This window comes from Camelus dromedarius, chromosome 12 (genome assembly GCF_036321535.1).
Source record: "Camelus dromedarius isolate mCamDro1 chromosome 12, mCamDro1.pat, whole genome shotgun sequence".
In the NCBI taxonomy this organism is placed as follows: Eukaryota; Metazoa; Chordata; class Mammalia; order Artiodactyla; family Camelidae; genus Camelus; species Camelus dromedarius.
Genome location: NC_087447.1, coordinates 42,873,351 through 42,897,748, shown reverse-complemented (window position 1 = coordinate 42,897,748; position 24,398 = coordinate 42,873,351). Strand labels below are relative to the sequence as shown.

General features: G+C 44.3%; 1 protein-coding gene across 4 annotated transcripts in view; it reads right to left on the bottom strand.

Moving 5' to 3' along the window:
* Positions 1-24,398, bottom strand: part of TRIM66 (tripartite motif containing 66) — a 53,372-nt gene that overhangs the window by 26,355 nt on the left and 2,619 nt on the right. For 2 of the 4 annotated variants that reach the window (XM_064492588.1, XM_064492590.1), the window contains exons 1-7: positions 12,174-12,312; positions 5,309-5,412; positions 3,964-4,111; positions 2,922-3,054; positions 2,493-2,609; positions 1,105-1,219; positions 414-560 (exon numbers count right to left, since the gene is read on the bottom strand). In XM_064492588.1, coding sequence (XP_064348658.1) covers positions 414-560; positions 1,105-1,219; positions 2,493-2,609; positions 2,922-3,054; positions 3,964-4,111; positions 5,309-5,317 — 669 coding nt within the window. In that variant the 5' untranslated portion in view covers positions 5,318-5,412; positions 12,174-12,312. Of the gene's footprint in view, positions 1-413; positions 561-1,104; positions 1,220-2,492; positions 2,610-2,921; positions 3,055-3,963; positions 4,112-5,308; positions 5,413-11,473; positions 11,912-12,173; positions 12,313-24,398 lie in introns of those variants that run through there. The other 2 variants (XM_031460070.2, XM_031460071.2) reach the window with 2 other exon arrangements.

Sequence of the window (24,398 nt, the reverse complement as noted above, 5' to 3'; positions counted from 1 at the left end):
ACCTAGCTATCAAAACAGATTTTGGACAGCCCTTTTTACATGCCCACCAGGTACCTTAGATTCAATATATCCCAATATAAACCCCATTAACTTTTCAAAATTCTTGCTCCATTTCCTGAGCATCACCATCTTCCCAAGATCAACACCTCAACGTCATCCTTAACTCCTCCTTTCCTCTTAGGCCCCATTTAAACCCAAATAACTTTCTAGGGACTGTCCAGCACACTGCTAGTATCCAGGCTAATGCCTGGACCCATGACCCAAGATGGAACTACAGAATTCCCCAGCTGAGTTGCCTGGAGGAAAACAGATCTATTCCAGCACCTCAGTCCTCTGCACTGTGGGGTTTGCTGAAAGATGGTTTTCACTTACTAACCCAAAATCAGTGATTGAGGAGTTGGAGTTCTTCTTACCAGCTCTTTGCTGAAAAGGAAAGGGATGCTGGTTTTGCTGCAGACAGCCCAGTTAATGAAATTCTGCACATGCTCAAACTGACGGTTGAGAACCATGATGCTCTGTAACTGCTGCTCCAGCTTCTGCTTCCTCTCATTAGTAATCCCCTGGGTACGAAAAGAGAAGACAGAGTCCCTGATCCCATCCTTGGACTTCAGTCCACATGCTTAGGAAGTCTGGTGGCCTGCATATATCAGTGTAAACACTTCTCAGAGGAATGGAATCAGAGGAAACCGTACCTCAAGAGGAGAACATGGACTGCTGAGGGATGGAGGGAGAAAGGGGAGGTAGATTTGACAGTGCAAATATGGACCAGATGATAAATAAATGAGGAAATGAATGAATGTCTACATCTCTTGGGCATAACTTGTTTCATGACTCTCTCTTTCAAGGCTATAACCCTGTACAGTTCAGGAAGGCAACTGCCTTACTACCATAGCATTAATAGGAGTTTGGTCTGATTTTCTAGCCCTTAATGTACCAACTTCCCAAAACTAGACTAGACATTTTATGGCAGAGGGAGCAGCAGAGAGCTGTGAAAACTGCACATCTGAATTCTAGCCCAGGCAGTTCTGAGCCAAGACAAGTTTGATATGGGCCTGGTTTCTGCCCCAGGGAAAGTACAGAACCCATCCAGCTGTCCACATATACCTCCAACTCCTCTATGAGCCCGTTGGCCTGTTTGTTCAGCTCATTCATCAGAACCATCTTGGCCATTTTGATCTGGTTTTCCACCTTCCTGTGCTGATGCTTCACCTCAAAAATCCTGTGAACAGGGTAGAACAGAACGTGGTGAGCCCTCCCCCTAGGCCTATGAGGGCCTAGAGACAGCAAACAGAAGAGCCAACAATGTAGAGGCTGTGTACTGAGATCAGGGCCCAGCCGGCACCAAATGTAAAGAAACAAGAAAACTCCTCCACCACCCACCCCATCCTTTGTACAATCCAGCCCACTTGATCTAAGTGGGCCAATGGCCCGAAGTTCAACTCAGTTTACTCTAGGTAAACTGCAGGTCCACACCCAGCTCAACCCAGTAGCTCACCAGTTCACACAGAACTAGAGGCAGGACAGAGTGAGTGAGTACGGGTATGACTTCATGTAATTTGTTGTTTTCTTAAAAAGGAAAATACTCCACTAAATAGTGTCAGGCAGCAAAAAGGACAGATAGAGAGAAAAAGTAGACTAGTGGTTGCCAAGGGCTGGAGATATTGCAGGGTGAATGGGAAGTGACTGCTAATGTGTATGGGGTTTCTTTTTAGGGTGATAAAATGTTTTAAAAGTAGATAGTAATAATGGTTACACAACTCTATACTAAAAATCACTGAATTATACATTTTAAAAGGACAATTTTATGGGATATAAATTATATCTCAGTAAAGCTATTAAAAACAAACAAACAAACAAACATGGGCTTTGAAGCCACAAAGACCTAGCTTCCAAATCCAGCTCAGTCTCTGACTAACTGTGATCTCAGACAAGTCACCTAACCTCTCTGAACCTTAGCCTCCTCATCAGTAGAACAGAGATCACCCCTGACTCAAAGAATTGAGCAAAATGATGCATGCATGATGCCCAACCCAGCACCTGCCATGTGATGATCTCTCAGTACCTACTTATTTCTCTTTCTACATAAAATACTGACAATTTATATCATGTGTAGATTTATGCAGAAAACACTGGGAAAGGGGTGACAAAGGGTAAACTGCCACTGACTTGTTGTACCCACATGATAAAAGCACTTCTTCCCCAGTATCTACTCTGTGCCCTTATTCTTAAGCACCTACCTTTGGCTAGTGCATGCCCACTTTCAGAAGGTATGCACTTTAGCTCAGACTCACTCTTATCGTCTTGACCTAGCTTGGCCCCAATTCACCAAGTGATGGCCCAAAACACCCTCCCTGGCCCTGAGACCTCTAAAGCCAGGATATATGCCTTCTGGGACATAAGCCAATGTCTGCATGTTCTCTTCATAAGCACTTCACTCTGGGATTGGGTCCCAGGACAAGAGGGAACAGAACATAGGGGTGAGCCTATGCTACCTGTCCTCAATTTGCTTTGCAGATGTCTGTAGGCTGGATTTCTTATGTGCCACCTGTGTAGTCACACTTTCCAGAAGCATCCTCTGGTTTTGCAAAACTTCTTCAAGATGTCTGCACCTAGAGGAGGAGGCAGAGAAAAAGCTTAGGACTGGGTCTTATTCTGAGCATGCTAGCCAAGCAAGAATCCCTACCATGTGCTGTCTCAGCCAGGCCCGTGGAGGCTGGGATTACATCTAGGCAAAGTCAGAGACTCTTGTCCCATTAGGCCTTCTCCAGAGAAGCCCCACAACAGGAACTGAGAAAAACTTCAGCCCAGGGGCTGCAGGCTGGCTTGAATAGGGAGAGGACTCTGATGCACTAGGAGCCCAGTACTCTCACAGGTAGCGTCTAGAGCCCCACAAGCCCATTCTGGCAGCCAGCCAGCCCCACCTGTGTTCTTTGTGCTCCACCATGAGACAGCTATGGCATGTGAGCACATCACAGGTCTCGCAGAATAGCTTGAGTACTTCCTGTGTGTGTAGAGGACAGTACAAGGCGAAGTCACCGGAACCACCATTCACTCCTGCCAGAGTAGATGGAGAAAGTAAGCTTCTGTTGCTCAGGAAGACCTCTCAGTTAAGCTCTGCTGAGCAGCCCTCAGCCATCTATAGACACACGGAAGACACAGAGTTTGGAGGGAAGGTGGTACAAAACAGGAGAGGCCTCCCACTGGGCCAGTGAGGTTCCAGGAACATAAGGAGGAATGTGGGCTTAGGCTGGCTGGATTTGCCCAGCTGTCCAGAAATAAAGAGCCATCAGGCCCCAGGCACCCCACCACCTGCTGAGGCTGAGGAAGGTGCTTGCTACTGCTGCATATGGATCTCGTGCAGAAAAGTGAATCCTCTAATAAAACTCAACCTAAACCCCTTCCTTAACCAGGATTCTGTTATGGTAGGGCTGAAACCAGCTATCCAGCCTTGCCATGATCCAGGCCAGAACACATGGATCATGAACTTTGATTCTTGTGGGTCTGACAAAGGTAAAATCCCTCCCACAGTTCAAGGGCTTTGAGAAAAGATTTTTAAGAAGACTGTCATTTAAAACAGATGGTGCTAGATAGACAAATGAACAAGCTCTGATCCTGGTTGTTAAATTAATCAAGTAACTAAATAGAAGTGAGGCCTGATTGCTCTAAATGTAGGTGACAGATAGGGAACTCAATTAGCTTTCACGGTAATTCAAGACTGTTCCTCCCTGCACCATCTCACCCACACTCACGCACTCCCACCCCCAACAGGGAGAGCCTAAAGTCAACCTACATTGTGATGTGACTCTGGAGGAGACAGTTTTTCTTTAGGAAAGGCTCTGAGACCACCCCTACCCTCATCCCCATCAGGGAGACAAGGCAGGCTGGAGAGCTAGTCTCCAAGGAGTTTAAGGCTTGACAGTACTTAAGGGCATGTGAGCTGGTGGAGAGGGTGGAGAGTGATACCTGGAGATCCCTTCTGAGTCCGGGTAAAGAGCGGCCCGCCAGGGGCAGGGCCATGCCGGTGCTCCTCCGTGCAGGAGCTGCATAGCCAGCGGTTGCAGTAGGTACAGAGGATGTGTGCCGCCCTCTTCTCTTTGCACTCGGAGCAGTTCTGGAAGCAGAGAGTTCTGGAATTACTGATACTATCTTCATTTGGGCCTGCCTTTATGAGTGGTAAATACTCTAGGAACCAGAGTCTGGTAGGGCTGTTCCTCCACTATTTTGGAGTGCAGTCAATTTTGGAGAGCCACCTGGAAGTGACACATGGGGGCGTGTGAAGGAAAGCACCTTTTGTGACTAAGAGTAGTGGCCTCAGGGGCTATTCATACAAGTCCTGTGCTGAAGCTGAGGATACGCAGGTGAGTGAGGTGGGGATCTGCTCACAAGGTACACACAGCAGACATTCAGTGGGTGATACTACATGTGATAAAGGGATGCACCAAGTGCTAAGTAAGCAAAGCAAGGTTTCCAGGAGTTCAGGCTAGGAGTGGCCAGGAAAGGTTCCAGAAGAGGTGACATTTGAGTTGGATATTGAATGACAAGTAGAAGTTCCCCAGATAGGCCAGGGAAGAAAAGGAAGAGCACAGGCAAGAGCAGACAGTTCACCGTGTCCACAGAGGGGAAGAAGCTGCAGCCGTATAGGTACACCATGAGGACCACACACGGCCAGGGAAGAGCAAGCACAGACCGACTACTGGGACTTGCCAGGACCAAGAGTCCCTGGTCTTCTCCTAGTTCAACTGTTCATTCATTTGGTCAGCAAAAATCATGCAGGGTGGATATAAAAGGTGGAGAAGAGGAAATTTGGGGAAAATTAGCCTGCTGTGCCTGAATAATCCAGGCCACCAAACTGATGTGGATTCTGGTGGCTTTGTCTTCATCTTGGGATCTGACAAACTCATATCAAGGGGGAAAAAAAAGAAGAGAAATACAAGTTTAACTAACTAAACTATGAATTCCTTGAGGGTAAAGACATGGATCTCTGTCTCCCTAACACCAGCACAGGCCCTGGCATATGTAAGACATTCAATAAGAACTAAATACAGGAGCAAGTAAGTAAAATGACAAATGAATAAAATGTAGTGGCAACGGGGGACCCTAGTGGAGGAAGGAACAGAAGGGATACCAATCAGTAAATGATGTGAAACTTCAGAAACTCAAGGAAAAAGGTCTTAGATGTTAAAGACAGGCAAAACTGATGAACCCCTTTAATCCAGGCTGGTGCATGAGTTTTGACTAGGCAGGAATGAGGGTAAAAGCTCAGTACTCAGAGTTTTCAGTAAGAGCTTCTTTGCTTGTACTTACTTACCCTGGCCATCGTGGACTGTCCAGTAGAAAAGTACTGCCGAAAAAAACGTTCAGTTACATCCTTGGTAAGGTACACTTGCTTACACCCAGGATAGGAGATGAGCTCTGGGAGGAGGAGGAAAAGACAGCACAGTCAGGGCAACATGGCAGATTATACGTAACATGAGGCCTAGACCCAAGGCTTTCTAATACACAACACCAAGGCATGTGCCAATGCCACTTGTGCCAAAATGAAATGTCTGATGCCATAGCCTGCACTTACCATCTAGGTACTCTGGACGTGACCATCCTACTAGGGACCTGCCTTACAGACCTTCCCCACATCCCCATTTTTGCCTGATGCTATATTCGTCTCCTCCCTACAAGCCATGCTACTTCAGGCCCAATCCTGCTCCAGTCCCGACAATCAGGTGCCTTCCCACTCCTCCCACTCTTCATTCTATAGCCCTGAGGGCCCAGTTCCCATTACTGGCTAAATTCGACAGGGTCAGTTTAACCCAGGGCACAGCTCTAGCCATTTATGTTACTGTAAATTTTACTCTAAGTAATTACTATAGCAGAATTACTTTAAAGATCTCAAAGCTAGAGCTTCCAGAAGGTTCTAGCAAGAGAAAGGCAAGGTCTCCCTGCCTGCTCATCTAGGAGGTATTTTTCCCTTGTTACAACCACAACCAGTTGGTCTACCCCTGGAGCTCAGAGAGCTTTTGCTGTACCTTCTCCACCTAGCCCACGCTGAATGCACCACATGTATACATGTTTTACTTATGAACAGGAACCTTCCCTCCTCAGAGAGATGCAACATTCTCTAGCACATTCACCAGCATGGTGGGCTCCTGAACTATACATGTGGTGTGAGACCGCCACCCTAGGGACTACAGTACCTCAGACCCACCGCAAGAGCGCTCGGCCTGCTGGATACAAGAAAATGAGCCTCCTGAGGAGAGCTTGGCGCTAGTGCCCAGGGATGAGGACAACCTGGAAAGGGGCTGGCTATGGCAGTGAATGCAGCAATACCACCACAGTCTTCTCTGCCTCATCTTACCAGAATGATACAATTCCTCTACACCTGAAGTCAGACAAACTTAAGTCCAAATACCAGGTTTACCACCCAGCGACCATGGTTGGGCAAGTCACTTAATCTCACTTAACTCCTCCGTGCCCCAGTTTCTTCATATGTTAAATAGAAAGGGAAAATAAGAGTTGCTATGAGGATTAAATTAAACAACACTTGAGAATTCACATGATCCTCTGTGAATGTTGACTTTGAATTCAAAATTCATGGTTAAGACAATAACCTCAATTATCAACTCTCCCAGGTGAAGAAAGTCAGATGGTCTGAGAGACTGAAAAGGTGGCCACAAATTCTTCTCCTCCCTGCATCCATGTCCTTGCAATCCTAACCATTAAAACGGGTACAGGGAGAGGGTACAGCTCAAGTGGTACAGAATATGCTTAGCGTGCATAAACACCTGGGTTCAATACCCAGTATCTCCTCTAAAAATAAATAAACCTAATTACCTCTAACACACACACACACACACACAACAAAAAATAAGATAATTTTTAAAAATAAATAAAATAAAAATAAAAACCGAGTCTATTCTCTGCTCTTTGAAGCTAGACTGACCTCATGACCTGCTTTGGCCAACAGAATCCGGCAAAAATGACACTGAACAAGTTTTAAGCCTAGACCTCAAGTGGCTGTATATGACTGCTCTCACTCTCAGAATGCTAAGACTGCCATGTGAACAAGCCCAGGTAGATTGCTGGAAGGTGAGAAACCATGTGGAGAGAGGCTCAGTTGTCTCAGGTGTCCCACCTGAAAGCCATCACAAAGCAGGCAGCCCCAACTGGGCCACCAGCTAAACACCGACATGGGTGAGCACAGCAGAGATTAGCCAAGCCCAGCCCAGCTTGGAAGAACCACCCAGAGAATCCCAGCACAAACTGTCAACCTTAGAATCATAAAGTTTGGCTGATGTTTTAACCACTAAGTTTTGGAGCAGCTTTTTATGCAGCAAAAACTAACTGGAAAAATCAAAATCTCCAAAATCATGCAAATTAATAGTTTAATACTCTTCTTCCCCTAATCTATCAACCTTCCCCCAAAATCCTCCTCTATCCTTCACAGAGCATGGACTTTAATGACAGACTAGATCTGCAATCTCCCAGATACTCTCCTGCCTGTCAAGAACAGTGGCCAGAGGTGGAGAAGGATGCTGTTCACAGGTGGCATCACTTAGGGACATCATGTTACTGTCCCTCCCTTCCACTTGGCTGCCCAGGAGAGACCCTCCTCACCTACCCCTTAGGTCAGAAATGCTGCTCTAAAATGGTTGAAAATAATTTTCACGAGGCTTCCAACTCCCTGGTACCAGATGCCCAAACATTACTCATAGTAACGCAGTCTCATTAGCATTATGAAAAAAAGAGAAATAACTGAATAGATCAGCCAAGGCCTCATCACACATTCTTTACCCCTTCCCCCTCCCCAGCCTTAAAAGCCAAAATCCTCAGCTTGTCACTCAAGGCACTTTCCAAGTGGACCTTACCTCTCTCTAGTCTCATCTCTAGCATCACCTGCCACACATCCTATATCCTTGCCATGTCAAATGGCTCTGCTAGCCCTTGAATGCACCAAACCTTTGCATTATCCTGTGTCTGTGAAAGTGCTGTTCCCTCTCCCTAAAATACTCTTTCTTGCTTCACTACCCCTTTTCAGATAAACTCCCATTCATCCTTTCAAGCCTATTCAAATGTTCTACTTTTGAGAAGCACAGTTGATTTCCCTTAGGATGAGTTAATTATTCCCTCTTCTGGGTTCCCACAGCACCCTGAACATCCTTCTAGTATAACAGATATCACATTGCATTTTAACTATCTGTTCATATGTCTACATACAAAGATAAACCACAATTGATATAAAGGATGTTGCATGATTTTTAGCAGAATGGACAATTATGTTTCTTTGGGGGTTGGGTATTCCATGTGTATTCCTTGCACTCATGGCCACTGAAAGTAGTAAAAAAGCCATTTGGAAGTTTTCAGGATGGTGGCAAAAAGCTAGCCCAGGAAAATAAAGGAATCAGGTCTGATCCAGAGCAGAGGTGTGATGCTTGGGGAAGGCTGTGAATTGGGAGATGTGGGTTCCAGGCCCACACTGTCACTTACTGTGCAACCTCAGGTAAGTGACTCCTTTCCTCTGAACCATATTTTCTGCATCCTTAAAATGAAGGAATGCGAACAGTAGGGAAGTATGGATTATCCAGTCTTCTTCCTCTGCCTACTGCAACCAGGCTTCAGAAATATTCCTCTGGGCAAGATGGGGAGGGACAGACAACCACCCTTGTCAACAAATCAGGGGACAGGCTTGTGGCTAAGGGGAGGCTTGGACTGAAAAGCTCATCCAGTCTGAATGGGGGCTGCTGCAGCGGACAGCAGAGATGAAGAACTATGGCAGCAGTACACACAGGTCCCAAGGTGGCTGTGGGCCCTGGAGTGGACACAGAGGACTGTGTTCTCTTTGTGTCACAACTTTTTGCCCAGAAATTCTTATCTTCTCTCAAAAGGTCCCTAATCCCCATCAAGCTGCGTCAACCTTGAGCTTTTTGTTTTTTAAAGAGGATTCCCCATTTTTCAATGAGGATACCAAAACAAAGTTTTTTTAGACAACAGCAATACATGAACTCTTAGGGCTGTGGATATATTTAAAACAACCAAACATCGACCACCAATATTTAACATTAATTTAGTTATTAATACATATTTAAATCACATATTACATAAAGTATTGTTTAGATAGGTTGCTTTTTCTCTTCCTATTTGAATTATTCAAGTAACAGCATTGAGCTTTATTTCATATACAGGAACATCAATTCTGAGAAATGTCAGACGAGGGCTCAAACGCCACACAACCATCCCCAAAGGAGGTGGACTTCTGCTTCCAGAATGAAGAAGTTACAGGTGCCAGAGGTCCTCCTTGGAAACCTAGGGGCCTGGGAAAGTGGCTCTGAAAGCTGAGGATGTTCAGTCCATCAGTCACAAGAGTGAGCACTTCTGGTCCCTGAGAGGTATGGGACAGATTATTCTTTTACCACCACTCCCTGCATCAGGCCCTTACATGTGGAATCTCATTTAATTGTCAAACCACCTGAGAGGTAGGCATTGTCCCTATTTCATAGTTGGACAGACTGAGGCTCCAAGAAGTTGTCACCTGTCAAAGACTATAAGAAGCAGGAACAGAACTACAATTGGGACCCAAGTATGTCCACCTCTCAAATCCAGCTGGGTCCACTATGCTATACTCCTCTCTAGTTCAAGTGTGAGTAAACAAGGGCATTTTATTTTAATTAACTAAATGATTTGATAATAAGTAAAATATTCCATAATAATAATCATAACGGACCCAGCGTTGAACTCAGAATCCAGAAGGAGCTGGGAGCCAGCCCCAGCCATGCTTAAAGTTTTAAGAAATACGATCTTTGAGAAAAGGCAATGAAGCAGAATTTTTCTGCCTGGAAAAAATAAATCTAGAAGCAGTTTTCATTCTACAGATTGGTGGTTCTCAAACTGTCACATATTTAAATCATATGAGGAACTTCTAAACATCCTAATGTCCAGTCGACATCCCAGATGAATTCAATCAGTTTCAGGAGGTGGGGAGCCAGGCATCAATATTTTTAAAAATTCCCCAGGTGATTACAGTGTACAACCAAGTTTGAGGACCAGTGCCATAGAGACAGCATCCTTTCTCCCTGTGGCTGAGTCTGATAGATCTGTCCCTTGAATCATGCAGCTGAGAAAGGCAGACTCACCTAGTTTTAAACAGGTTCTGAGAAGTTAAGATAGACTCTGAATACAGCCGTTACATTTTTCCTCTCTGGTAGAGGAAAGGGCAGATACCCAGCAGACAGAAGGCCATCCTGACACCTAGGTATCCTGGGGGTTGGTGGAGAATTGGAGAACATATTTTGCCTCTCCTACCTGCCAGCTCCACTGAAGGACCATGAGCAGGCCTAGGGTGCAGCCAGAGGTTTGGCACTGCAACGACAGTTGCTGGGGCCGAGAGTGTATGCTGAGCCCAGGACTTGGTGAGGTAGCAAGGGAGGGGGGCCAAGACTGGGCAGTCCACACTTAGACACAAACAGCAACACCAAGGCAACCTGGGCATAGGGCTGGGGTGGAAGATAAATCCCAAGGAGGTTTCAGCCCATCAGGTAGGGACACATATCCCAGGAGCATAGGCTTGAACTCAGTGCTAAGCAACCCCCTGAGGGTTAAAAAACCCTTCATTCTAGAGCTCTTGTCCAGGGCTCCAGGAAACTTTGCAGCTAGAGCCCAAACTCAAACTCCAACAGAGCAGTGGCATCCTCTAGAGAAGCCTGATGCTCCACTGCCAGCTCTCACCTGTAGAACCAAAGCTGGAGAGACCTAGCTTTTCTCACTGTTCATCTACCCAATTCCTTCACCATAAAGATGGTGAAATGGAGGCCCAAAGAGAGGGAGGGACATAGCTAAAAACCACAGATCCCTGTAGATCATAGGTGATACCTTGAACCACTGAGCAGTCCCTGATTACCTCTGTAGCCACAAGAAAGACATTCTACCTCCAAATCCCTCTATCAGATATTATGCAAGGCTTAAAAACACTCCAGTTATATTCTCTGGCAGGCTGACCATCCTCACTAACCATTCCTGCCCTCCCACCCAAGGCAGCCCCAGAATACCAGGCATCAGCTAAGGCCCCCACCACATAAGCCACTTCAGCCTTCCTCTAGCCCATAGCTCAGAGCAGCACCACCTTTGAGAAACATGTTGCACCCACTCCCCAGATGTCCAGTCCCTGCTAGAAAGACAGACTTTGATCCTAAGGTGATTCTGTTTCTGCCCCTGGTTGCCAGCAGGCTTACCTGTGGCACCTGCTGCCCTGTGATTAGAGCAACACCTAGGGGAGAAGTCAGAAGAGCGACAGGTGAGACCACCACAGGTCCCAGAGGACAGTGCTTACCAAGTGCCCAGGAACACCCACCCTGCATGCTGCAGCCAGCTGGGCTCCAGGGCCTAAGCCTCGGGGAGCTGGGTACTGGGTGGGGAAGAGGGAGCAGCCTGGACCCTCTCCTCCTTTCCCTGATGCATTCTCAGCCACGGCTGCATCTCTCCAGCTCACCTGAGACGCTTCTGCAAGAAAGGGCTTGGTTGACTCCTCCTGTTCCTGTTTATCTCGAAGGCTCTGCAGTAATTTTCCCAAACTGAACAGCAAGAGGGAGACCTCAAAGAGGCGACTCTCTTCCTAGCTGCATCTCCCTCCTAATCCTCTGGGTGCCTTGGAATAGAAGCTCAGAAGGAAGAAAACGAGATTTTCAACTTTCAGGAACTAGCTCTGTCGCCCTCTGCATAGCTCAGGAGGCCATCACTCTCAGCCTTTTAGGACTCGATCCAAAAATCCTGCAGCCCTCCATGTTCCCCAAAATGACAGTGCTCATGTGTGGCTGGAACCTGCCCCGATCCGGCAGCTCATTTAAATAGAGCTCATCACAACAACAGTGTTGGTGGAGAAGTGAGTAGCTGCAGAGCCCTGGGGACCCCCTGTTTATACGTAGGAAGAATGATGCAATCTGGGTATCAAAATAGCAATCCAGAACGGAATAACAGGCTCACGCAGCAGCGGTGCCTGCACAGCCAGAGCTCAAGTTGACACACTCTGTCAGCCCCATACTACTGCAGCACGCAGATGCCAGGCACACACTCTCCCCGCAGCATTATAAAAATCAGCAGGAGCCCGAGATAGCCCTCCGTGCCCCCAGCACTGAAGGAGGGTGGGGGTGGGGGGCTTCGACAGACATTAAAATCTGTCTCTACACACTCACCTGCTCCTGCCACTTCACCTGAAGTCCTTATTCTGTGACGTCACAGTCAGTTGCCATAGTGACCAATTGTCCGTCACAGCAGAGGATTAGGACTTCAGATGGGGAAGACACACTCATAATGCACAAAGGTCCTGAGAGGTGTCCTCGGCAGCTAACTCTACCCCTCCCCCCAGGGAGACACAGTCACACAGAAGCAGGGAGAGAAAGGGGAAGGAAAAACAGGGTCAAGTTAAAAGAAAGATATTAGGAAGGGGCAAGACAGCAAGGCCAGTATAACTGCAAAAGCCCAAAGGGCAGGAAAATTTCAGGCGCACAGTGGAAGAGTGACAGGGAATGAGCTTGGAAAGGCTGGCAGGAAAATAAGCCCCCGAAGAGCCCTGGATGCTAAGCTAAGGAGCTTGACCTTTATCCCCAAAGCAAAGGCTGCCCAAAAAGGTTCTGAAGACTGACAGAGCTGGGCTTTATGTCTATCTTGATGGACTGGAAATGGGAGGTGGGGGTGAGGAGGAGGTTTGTCCAGTTGAGCATTAATGGGCTCCCAAATGAGGGTAGAAACGGAAAGAAAGGGACAGAAGAGTTGTCTCAAAGAGAACCAACAGGACATGAACAAAACAGGATACTGAGGGGAGTGATGGGGTGCGAAGGAAAAGGGGTCACATGGACGGGCTGCCATGAACAGAGACAGGTAATAGGAGAATTAAGAGGGCAGTTGCCAAATTCTATCTTACCTATAGCCTACTCTCTCTGGCATCCATAGCCTCTTAAAATCAGGCCTCACTCTGGCTTGCTGGACCAATGATTTCCAAATCTGGAGGGTTTGTTAGAAATGCCAAATCCAGATCTCTTGGGTGTGGGTACGGGACTAGGAATCTGTATTTTTAGCAAGTTTCCCCAATACTTCTCAGGCATACAGACCAGCCACTGGTTCAAGGACTAGTAATCTGGAACCAATGGCCTGGACAACTACAGTGGCCTGGCAGGTCTCCTGCATCCAGTCTTGTCTCCTCCAATCATTCTTCTCAGTAAATAAGAAAGACTTTTCAAAAATACAGATTTGACTATTTTCCACTGACCTAAAACCTTCAATGGCTCCCCATTATCTTCTGAATAGCCTCAAGTGGTGAAGACAGTTCTGTCTGGAAAGGAAATTAAGGGCCAAATTTCCTTTCCAAACAGAGTTCCTACTTCTCTCTTTTAAGCAATCTTATATTCCAGCCAAAATTAACTCCCTTCTATTCTTCCTGCCCTCTCCTCCCTGTGCCTCATCCTAACACTATTCTATACCTGTGATTCCCTTCCAGATTTTTCTGGCCCTGCCTGGCTCCTATGTAGCTATTCCTACTTGATGTCACCCACAGGTTCAAATCCACCCCAGGCAGAGCCTAAAACAGGGGTCAGAAAACTACAGCATGCCTGGTTTCGTAAATAAAGGTTTATCAGAACACAGTCATGTCCATTCATTTTCATATTGTCTATGACTGCTTTTGCGCTGCAGTGGCAGAGTTGAGTAGTTGTAACAGCCTGTATGACCTGTAGAGCTGAAAATATTTACTATCTAGCTCTTTACAGAAAAGGTTTGCTGACCCCTGACCTAAAGCAACAGCTACTTTGTTCTAGGCTCACCCTTTGGGGTTCAATTATGGGAATCCTGCTTCTTCCCAAGTCAACCCCCATCCCTGTGTGCTCTAGATCTGCTAACTGGGTCACATTTGAGCTGGACCTTCAGTTTGGGGTAGGATGTTACTAACAAGGAAAGGGCATTTCAGAAGGGGGCAAAATCATAAACAGAAGATTACAGATGTCAAAATGTGAGGTCCCTCAGGAAAAGATTGATAAAACTAGCTCATGTAGAGGAATGACAGATAAGGCTCTAAAGATTAGGAAGAGCCTTAGAGGCCATGCTAAGCTTCTGTTCTGAGCTGCAAGTAACTAGGAGTCCTTTAGGTAGCTAGAAATACAGGCCCAGGGGTAGAGGAGAGTGATCAGGATTGAAGCTAGAGGATTTGGGAACAAAATCCACAAATGCAATAGGTGAAGTGAGGTCAGGCAGGGGGATCCAGAGACTGTGGGGCAGGGCCAGGCAGCAGATCTGAGCTAAGAGTCAGAATCTGGGCATAAGAGCCAGAAAGCCAGGTAACAGGTTGAGGCTGGAGATGGATGGTCCACAGTCTTCAGAGCTATGCTCCTAGGAACCACACGACTGTGAAATAAGCTCTCTGTGCCAAGAGAGTACCCACAGCAGACTGCAGAAGGTACAGGTAGGATGAACCTGGGCTCATTTCATCTGATAGAGTGGCACTTCTATCTTTTTTTACTTCATATCTCAAGTCAATCCAAGGACTGATGCACTGACATATTCCATGCAAAGCCACTGTCCCCATTTTCAACTGGGCCTAGACAGAGAGACAGTGAGGGAACCAAGGGCAGCACTCTGCTCTAGGTCTGCGATCCTACTGTCCCTCAAGCCCTAGATTGGCAGGCAAGGCAGCTGGATTTTTTTTTTTCTGGCTCTGTAAGTGACTAATTATGTGACAGTCAGCAAGATTCTAGACCTTTCTGGAATCCTGTTGTCCCATTTATGCAATGAGGGGTTAGAGATATGCTCTAAGGGTCTTTTCTGTTCCCCAGTCTCCACAGCAGTCAACCAAGACTAATCTCCCTTGAATGATGGAGTTCTAGCAGACAAGAGGTCCCTCAAAAATCCTGTCCGTCAATCACATTTACCTTGAAATCCCTCCCTAGCTATAGCCTTCCAAGTAGTGTTGGCAGCAGCAAGCACATCCCCCAAAACACAGCATGTCTCCTTCCCATTACCAGGGGAATTGCTCTCCCAGTAACAGGTACTGATCTGAGGTACCAGTGCTACTCCCAGGGCCCTGGAGAGCCAATTAAGGTGAGGAAACTGTTCATGAACTAAAAAGCCATCCCGCTGATAGGGCTCCAGAGCTCCAGCTTCTGCACCTGCTGCACACCCAGCTCAGCCCAACTCAGCAGCCTGCCTTCCACTTGGGAAACTTGGGTCACTGCCCACAACAGATCCCACAACGGCTGCACACACTGTTCAGCACCTGGAGCAAGCAACAGCAGCCACCTCGCCTGCTAAGCTCCTATAACTGAGATCTCACCTGCTTGCCTCCCACTCTCACCCCAGGCCATTAGAACCCCTCCAGCTGAGCTGCTCATTAAGATAAGTATCATTTCCCTCTCTGACTTCAAGGTTGTAGCATCTTGCATCAGGTCCCTCTCTTTGGATCTTCCCAAAGCCCCAGGGCCTGCCCACTGAGAGGCAGAGATTGCTCCCCCTTTCAGCATTTGTAGTTTTCAACAGATGTGCTGTCACCGATCACTAGTTTCAGGAAGCATGAGGCTATGGTGGTTATTCAATGTCCTTGGAGGTCTTCAAGTGTAGTCCCAGAGAATACCTGGGATCACCCAGTCAATCAGTGCTAGAGTCCAGACCTAGCTCTAGGGCCCATGACTTCCAGACCAGTGCTCCTGCATCATTTACACTGACACTGGGAAAAGTAAGATACTAAACAGAGAGATTTTGAAATTTGGACCTCAGAATCAAGGTCTCTCATCTAAAATTTGTCTTTTAGTAGATTTGAAGGGAAAGAATAATGTTCCTTTTACTTACACGGGGAAGGAAATATCCAATTAATGGCCTTTCTCCCCTAAAACAACAAATAGAAGCCCTGAGAATTTTGAAGACAGATACAGCATGTAGTAAACAGTTTCAGATATGCCAAATGCTCCTTCAGAGCTTGTTACATTTATTTAAAATATCACTTGCGAACATAATGGCCAACTTTCCAGACAGAATTTGACCATGACAATTTTCAAACAGGCTTAAAAGCACGCAGTCCCAAGCAGATATTCTCAATGGCTGAGTAAATCCATTTCCAATATCCAGCCTTTCTGGAGCCTACTACTCTAGTCATCTCACATGGCTAAGACACTGTATGCTCAGCACACTACTTCCATTGCTTTGGTCCCCATCACTAGCTTTCCAAGACCTTGTCCATCTGGTCTCCTCAGAGCCCAAGACCTGATGCATATCCACTTCCTCGTGTGATGGAGGTGCTGGGGAGAACCTCAGCTAGGCTGTGGCTGCATTCATGAGAGATGTGCACCTGATGGCTCAGGCTGCAGGGTTGCTTTTCTCCTCAAAGATTCTCTATGGAGTCTCCTCATCAGTTCAGTGATTCCAGGTGAGCATGGTTTCACCCCCTGAGAAAAGTGCTACCAATGCAGATTACAAGCTTTGAAGATGCATGAACCTGAGTTTGACTTGACCTGACCTGACACTAAGTAGTTGTTAGATGTTAGACCTTACATAATCACAATCCCCAGGTTTTTCATCTGTAAAATGGGAATAATATCTACCTTACAGGGCTGTTGTGAAGTTTAGAAAAGATAATACAGGAATAAGTGCTTGGAACAATGTCTACCAACCACAAGCTGCTTGAGAAATGTGTTTTGCACATCACAACTTAAGGAACAGAAAAAGGCAGTGTCATTAGGGAAACTGCCAGCAACCAGGAGAAATAGATTTATGGAAATGGGCTCACACTCATGCAATGTGGCCCCATCCAGTTAGAGGCATTGGGACCTATTTATTTTTCAGGCTTCTATCCACTTCCCCTACCAACCTTCTCTACCTGTTCCCATGTTTGACTTTTGAAAACCCCAGATTGGCAGAAATAGGATAAGAGTTTTAGCAAGTATATACTCTTACTCTGCTGGATAAAGTGGCGATGCTACCAGCTCTTTCCAAAGAACCAGACTCTCAAAGAATGGCTTCTCAAATTACAGACCAGAAATCTAAGTTCAGGTATTGGGTATCTGACTAGACTTGCCAGGGACAGGTGACAGCTCTGTTTTTCATCAGTCAGTTCATTTGGGTGCCATTCTTTTAGTCCTTCAGAAACATTCAGTGAGCAATTGATATCCACCAGTCCTTGTGTAGGGAGAACTTCCCAGAGGTATTGCTCCTTTGCTTGAACTTTAAACCGTCTTCTCTTCACATTCTTACCACACTGTATCATTATCATCTGTTTAGTTACCTGCCCTTCAACAGAATATGAGTTCCTTGAAGGAAAAGGCCCTGTCTTTTCATCTTTGCACCCTAAATGCCATTGGGCCTGGTACATAAAAATCAATAAACACCTGTGAAGGAGACAGACTTACAAACCAACAAATACCACCCAGCAAAGAATCCTAAAACTTATTCCACTCTGACTCATAAATACGATATGGAAAGTAACAATAGCCTGGCCAGACCACAGGAAATATTAAAGAATGTAAGATGCCACATAGTCAAGAAATTGCCCCTCTGGTGTCAAATCAAGCATGTTCGCATCTAACAGATTTTTTTCCACTTTAGTTTCACAAGTTCAAAATAACAGTATTTTTTCACATTTCTTGGCCTCTTACTATAGCCTAGACATAGTAAAGAATATTTTACGTGTAGGTTCTCATTGAATCTTCATAACAATCCTAGAAGTTAATTATCACTATTATCATCCCTATTTTACAGGCAGAAAAATTTACCAAACTACACAACTATTAAGTGGCAGGTAGATTAGGACTCACACTCAGATGCCCAGATGAACTGACACCAAAGCTCATGTTTTCTCCTTTGCACTTAGAATAACTCAGCAATAAACAATATGATTCTAATAATTGTCATTAGTATGAATATAGTCTTCTGGTTTTAGAGTCAAACAAAGCCTTGAGACATGCACAATTAGTTCATGTTAAAAATCTTAAGTGAGACCGAAGACCTAAACATAAGGGTTAAAACTATAAAACTCTTAGAAGAAAACATAAGGGGAAAGCTTCATGACAATGGATTTGGCAATAATTTCCCAGCTATGACACCAAAAGCACAAGCAACATCAGAAAAAATAGGTAAGTTGAACTTCATTAACATGTAAAACTTTCACTATGTTGATAGGACACTACCAACAAAACAAAAAGGCAGCCCAAAGAATGCGAGAAAATATCTGCAAAGCATTTGTCTGACAAGGATCTAGTATCCAGAATATATAAAGGACTCCTACAACTCAACAACAACCAACAACAACAGATTAAAAAATGGGCAAAACTGAAACTTTATACCATTAAACAATTCCCCAGCCTCTAGCAACCACCATTCTACTTTCTGTCTCTATAAATTTAGCTACTTTAGGTACCTGACATAAGTAGGATCATAGAGTATTTGTCTTTTTGCGACTGGCTTATTTCATTTAGCATAACGTTCTTAATAGTCATTCATGTTGTACCATGTGTCAGAATTTCCTTCCTCATTAAGAGTGAATAGTATTCCATTGCACATGTATACCACATTTTGTTTATCCGTTCATCTGTCCAAGGACACTCAGGTTGTTTCCTCCTTTTGGCTATTGCATATAATGCTGCTATGAACATAGGCATAAAAAATATCTCTTCTAGTCCCTGTTTTTAATTATTTGGGGTATATACCCAGAAGTGGAATTGCTCGTATTCCTATTTTTCAGTTTTTGAGGAACCACTATACTGTTTCCCACAGAGTCTGCACCATTGTATATTCCCATCAACAGTGCACATGATTCCAATTTCTCCACATCATCACAAACACTTGTTATTTTCTTTTTTTTTTTTTAATGGTAGCCATCCTAACAGGTGTGAGGTGATATCTCATTGTGGTTTTGATGTGTATTTCCCTAAAAATTAGTGATATTAAACACTTTTTTCATATACTTACTGGGCATTTGCATATCTTGTTTGGAGAAGTATCTATTCAAGTTCTTGGCCATTTTTTAATTGTGTTATTTCTTATTGTTGAGTTGTAGGAGTTCTTCATATTTTCTGGATAATGATCCAACAGCACCAGAGCTTTTAAGACATATTTAAGATTCATCATATTTATAAATTTAACTTACTGTATTTCCAAGAGTTCTTTAGGTAATTAAGAATGCTTACTTGTTAGACAATTGAATTATTTTTAAAATTTCATTTATAAAGGCAAATATTCATTATTTGTAAATATGTTCAAATATTAATGAAAGGTCCTTTAAAAGTTATTGTTAAATTTGATACACTTATCAATAGAACAAGATTTTAAGTTAAAATTAAAAGCTTAAGGAAGAACTAAGTTTAAGCAATAAATTCAAAAATCACTTATTAATTTTAAAAATCAAAGTGGACCATATCTTTTCCGTGCTTTGAACTCTTAACAGAGACTCAGAGAGGGTAGATAGCTTGCCCAAGGGTTTAGAGGTCTCAAAATTCAGATCCAAAGACAACAGCAATGCCATAATGCCTCAAAGACAGCCTAGACTTGTGCTGCAAATCACTTTGAAAATATTGCAGACAACAAAACAAACAAAAAAGATGCTGTCTCTAAATGCTGCCAACTTATTTGGCTTTCTCATCCTACAAGTTCATTCAAGATACTCACTGCCCCTCTGTTACATGCCCTGTGCTACAATACTGAAATGAAGGGACCTGGTTTCTGCCTCCAAGGACTTCACAGTTCTCAATGAGATTGTTTCCTAGGAAACGTGACGTTCAGGAGCAAGACATAAGCTCCTCCCTGCCAAGGAGCAGCTTAGATGGTGAACGGTTCATTAGTCAGTAAGAATCTGTTCAAAATCTGTTCCTGACTGACCCTAGGAGCCCAGCCATTCTCCCCCTGCCTCTGAAGTCTAGTGGGCCAGGACATGTCCTCTCCTTCTAGGTAGTCAGCCAAACCAGGAATCAAAACCTTCCCAGGTTTCTTAGTCTGACACCAATGTAAGAAAATCCCAAACATGAAAAATCCCAGTTTACAAAACAAAATGTATTAAGCATCAAGAGGATTTGCTTTGTCTCACAGATTCACTCCCCAAAGAGCTGTCTTCAACAATGAGTATCCCTTGGGCTTTTAAATTCTGATTCTTCCTACACCTGAAATTCTGTTCCTATGAAATGGGAAGAGACTTGTTATATAGAAGGAAATCAACCTGTGGTGCCTTGTAATTACCATCTGGGACAGTCCCATGAGCCTTGGTAACCTGCCCCAGCTCCTGGATCAAGCACTGGAAACAGTCTTTACAGAGCAAATGGTGACAGGGTAGGAGCCGGAAGCCTACATCTTGCAGGTCCTTTTGGCACAATGAGCAGATCAGTACTACAGCCTCCATCTGTCCACTTCTGTGTTCCTGGTCAACTAGTGGCCACCCCATAAAGCTCACGCCCATATCCGTGCCCATGTGTGTGCCCAGAACTGTGGCTTTTCCATTAATATCCTCAAGCGTGCAGCAGCGAATAGAGCGAGCAAGCTCCACTCCCTGTAAGTGAAGCACAAAGCAGAGTGGTTTCTTTCTTTTGGGACAGGAGTGTTAATGGACAGGCCAGAGGAGACTCAGAGACCAAGGCCTCAGAAGCCCAGGCTACGTCCCTCCCCAGAACTGGAGGCTCATGCTCCATAACTGGGCACAGACTCAACCTCTCACTTGGGCCCAAAAGAGAGTCCAGCATCTCTGCTTGGAAAACAAAGCCTGGAGGGGCCTGCTAGGTTGTGTGTTTCTTATAGGGTTGGTTTGCCTTCAAAATCATCCCAGATCTACTTGTGCCTCTCTTTACTAGACTTCATTTTGGAAAAGAGAAGGAAATTTATCAAAGGCCAAGTTTATGCCAGGTGCTTTATATACTGTATCTCCATCCTCACAATTGCCCTTGGAGATAGGGATTGTGATACTTTTACAAATTAAATAAAATCATCAAAGACAGGCAGAGGAAACTGAGGCTCAGCAAAGCTGGGTAACTGCACAAAGACAGGGAGTAAACAGTAGAGTTCAAATTCCAATTTAAATCCAAATTGTTCTGATTCCAGACTTCACAATCTTAACTGAAATATTTCTCAAGCTGAGGTACACACACATGTTCTCATGAGATCTCTCCAACAATTTTTTTAAATTAATGTTTCATTCTGACAAGAGTTTTTTAAAGTATAAATATTCTGGATCATCTATGCATCATGATGAGATTTTAGAAGCAGTGTTACAAGTTTAGGTTCCAGTTCACACCAAGCAGCACTACTATGTCTTAGGCTAATGAGAAGAGAAAGGAGCAGACAATACGTAAATGATGCATTCCTGCCACATGAAGTCTAAATGACACTGTGGCACATGATGATGAATGTTTCACAGTACTTGGAATAGACAAAGGTGGTGGGGAAATTGGGCCACCATCATGGCAGCAAAAGTTTACCAAACTCAGCCACAACAGGAAGCACCACACTTAAGCTGTAGTGACAATTTCGTTTAGCAACATATCATCTGCAAATGAAATTAGTATTGTTAATTTGATTGTTTTGGTTTTTTATAATTTATAAACTGTATTTGATTTGGTCATTGTATAACAGCAGAAGGAGAGTATCTAATTTTATATTTGTACTTATTTAAGAAACAAAACAAAAATCATTTACTTCAAATCCAAAGCTCTGTAATTATGCAAATTTGAGAGAACTTTCACTTCAGTCCACAGTCTTTGGGGGCCAAGCCCATTAAGGAAAAAGGGTGATGGGGTTGAGAAAGGCCAGGCTTCCTGGGCCCAGAAAGATGTCACTAAATAAAGTAATGGATGAGCTTTCACTTCTAATTCATTCTGAGGCTCTAAGGGCAGTTATTTCCCAGGGAGCAGCCATAGGAGCAGCCCCAGTGGAGGTGAGGGCAGTCTCTCTTAGAAGGTTTAAATGTGGCTGAGTTTATTTCATTAGACTTTGAGAATATCAAACTTTTTAGTCTTAGAACCCCTTTACATGCTTTAATTATTGAGGACCCCAAAGAGATTTTGTCTTTGTGGGTTATATCTCTGCCATTTACCACATTATAAATTAAAACAGATAATCTTAAAATATTAATTCATTAAAAAAATCAATAAACCTATTTCAAGTCAACATGAATAAAACACTTTTCAGGAGAAGTTAATTACTTTCAAATAATGAATTTAGTGAAAAGAGTGATATTGTTTTTCCCTTTTGGCCAACCTCATTAATGTCTGGCTTAACAGAAGACAGCTGGCTTCCCATACTGCTTCTGCAGTCAACCCGTTACATGTTGTTTGTTTATAGTATTTACACATCTTTGCTTTTGCTTTGGCACCATCAGTGCAAATGTTAACCCAGTTAAAAGGGCCAATAACACCTTAGTATTACTATGAAAACTGTTTTGACCTTGTAGAATCCGTGAAAGGGTCTCAGGGAACCCCCACAGGGGTTCTGTGTTCTTTCCACTAATTTTATCATCTGAAATTAAGAAAACCCCAATATTTAAGCCCCTCTTTGTTGAGCTATTGCAAATACTGCCCTCAAAGATCTGGCCTTCCTGCCCTCACATTTTGCTGTTCTGAGTTTAACGGCAGAAGGGCTTTCCAGCCTAGGCTGCAACAAAGCTGCTAGGAATGCACTTGCCATGCAGTACCGTGAGATTTTTAAAAATCTATCCAACACAGAAAGGAAGGAACCTAGTCCTCAAATTATATTATTTTTACCTTGTACTTAAGAAAACCCGGTGTAGTCCCATGGATTTTCCCCTAAATGCACATTGTCATATACCAAAAACTAATGATAAAAGGAAAAACAAAACAAACAAACAAACAAAAAAACCCTGGAGCCTGGTATAGTTGAAATTGGAAACTATACATGCTGCTGGTACATAAATTGGTACAAACCATTTGGAGAAAGTATACCTATAGCAACATAAAATGAATCATAAAAATGTTCATACGCTCTAATACAGCAATCTCGCTCCTGGGAATTTATCCTAGTGAAGTTATTCAACAGAGGAAGAAAAAAGCTACATATACACAAATGTTCACTCCAACATTTTCTCCAACAGCAAAGAACACAATGAGAACAACAGAAAAATGAAAACAAAGTACACGAGAAAATGGCTTAGTAAATTACAGTTCATGCTGAAGATAAGTTACTCTTCAGTTGCTAAAAAATAACAATCATGAATACTGGGTAGTGACACAGAAAAATGTCGTAGTAGTAAATGAAAAGCAGAATACAAAAGGATTAGTATTATGATCATCAGCTTTGCAGATCACTATGTCTCCATGTAGTAAAAACTGAAAGGTAATATTCAGACATGAAAACAGCATTGTAGGGTATTATGATTTGAGATGTTTATACTTATATTTTTTCAGAATTTTCCTTCATGTTTTACTGTCTTTCCTAATACATACAACTTTTAAAATTTTCTGAAATAAATTGGATTTCTGAGTTTTTCTTGAATTCTCCCTTGGGGAAGAAAAAAAAAGACACCCAGACTCTTCCCCATCTTAAATTAACAATACTCTACTTGAAAAAGGAAAGCCACATAATATTTCCAAACGTCCAAATCTAAAGATGGAGAGCAAGAAAACAAGGCAGGAAGCACCCATGCTGTTGCTGCTGTCTGACGGACAGCTGATGAACTCAGGAACCCTTCCATTCAAATGGATGGCCTGAGGGATAGGATGTAGCTCCTCTATAACCGAGGAACCTGATAAAACTATCCAGAAGCAGAGTCCCGTCACCCAGACCCTACCACAATGCCCAGGGAGCAGAGGAAGAGACAGGGACCACCAGAGCCCTCTGTGGGGTGGCAGTGTGTTCACAAGGCCATCTGGAGAGAGGCCTGAGGTAGTAATAAGGTCCGCACTGCATATACCTGCCTCACCAGGCGCTTCCTGGTATCATCTCCCTTCCATTCATTTCACAGGCATTTTCTGAGGCCCTGACTCTAGGGGAACCTGGATTTCTGAGATGTCACAAGGCCATGCTCTACTTCAAAAGAGATATCACAGAGGAAGAAGCCTCTTGGGTCATGTTTAGGATCATGCCCTGTGTGCCTAGTGGGGAGGGACAGGTGGCCTAATGTCTCATATCTGGCTGCTACTCAACTTTATAGACATATAATTCAACTCTCCCAGGGCTGGCCAACCTAGGGACACTGACCCACAGTGACAAACCCCACAGGAGCCTTATGTTAAAGCTACATGATTGCCTTGGGAAGGAGAGGAAGCCGGCTAGAAAACCAGAGCCAGACAATCGTCCAGGGCACTCCCCCTAACTGGTGATCAAACCACCAACGAGAAAAATGTTAGGTGAGCACAGAACCCAACGCAGAGTGCTGGTCCGCTCAGGGGGCCTTCCATTCAGCTGGATGGCCTGAGGGATGGGATGTAGAGCCGCTATAACCAAGGAACCTG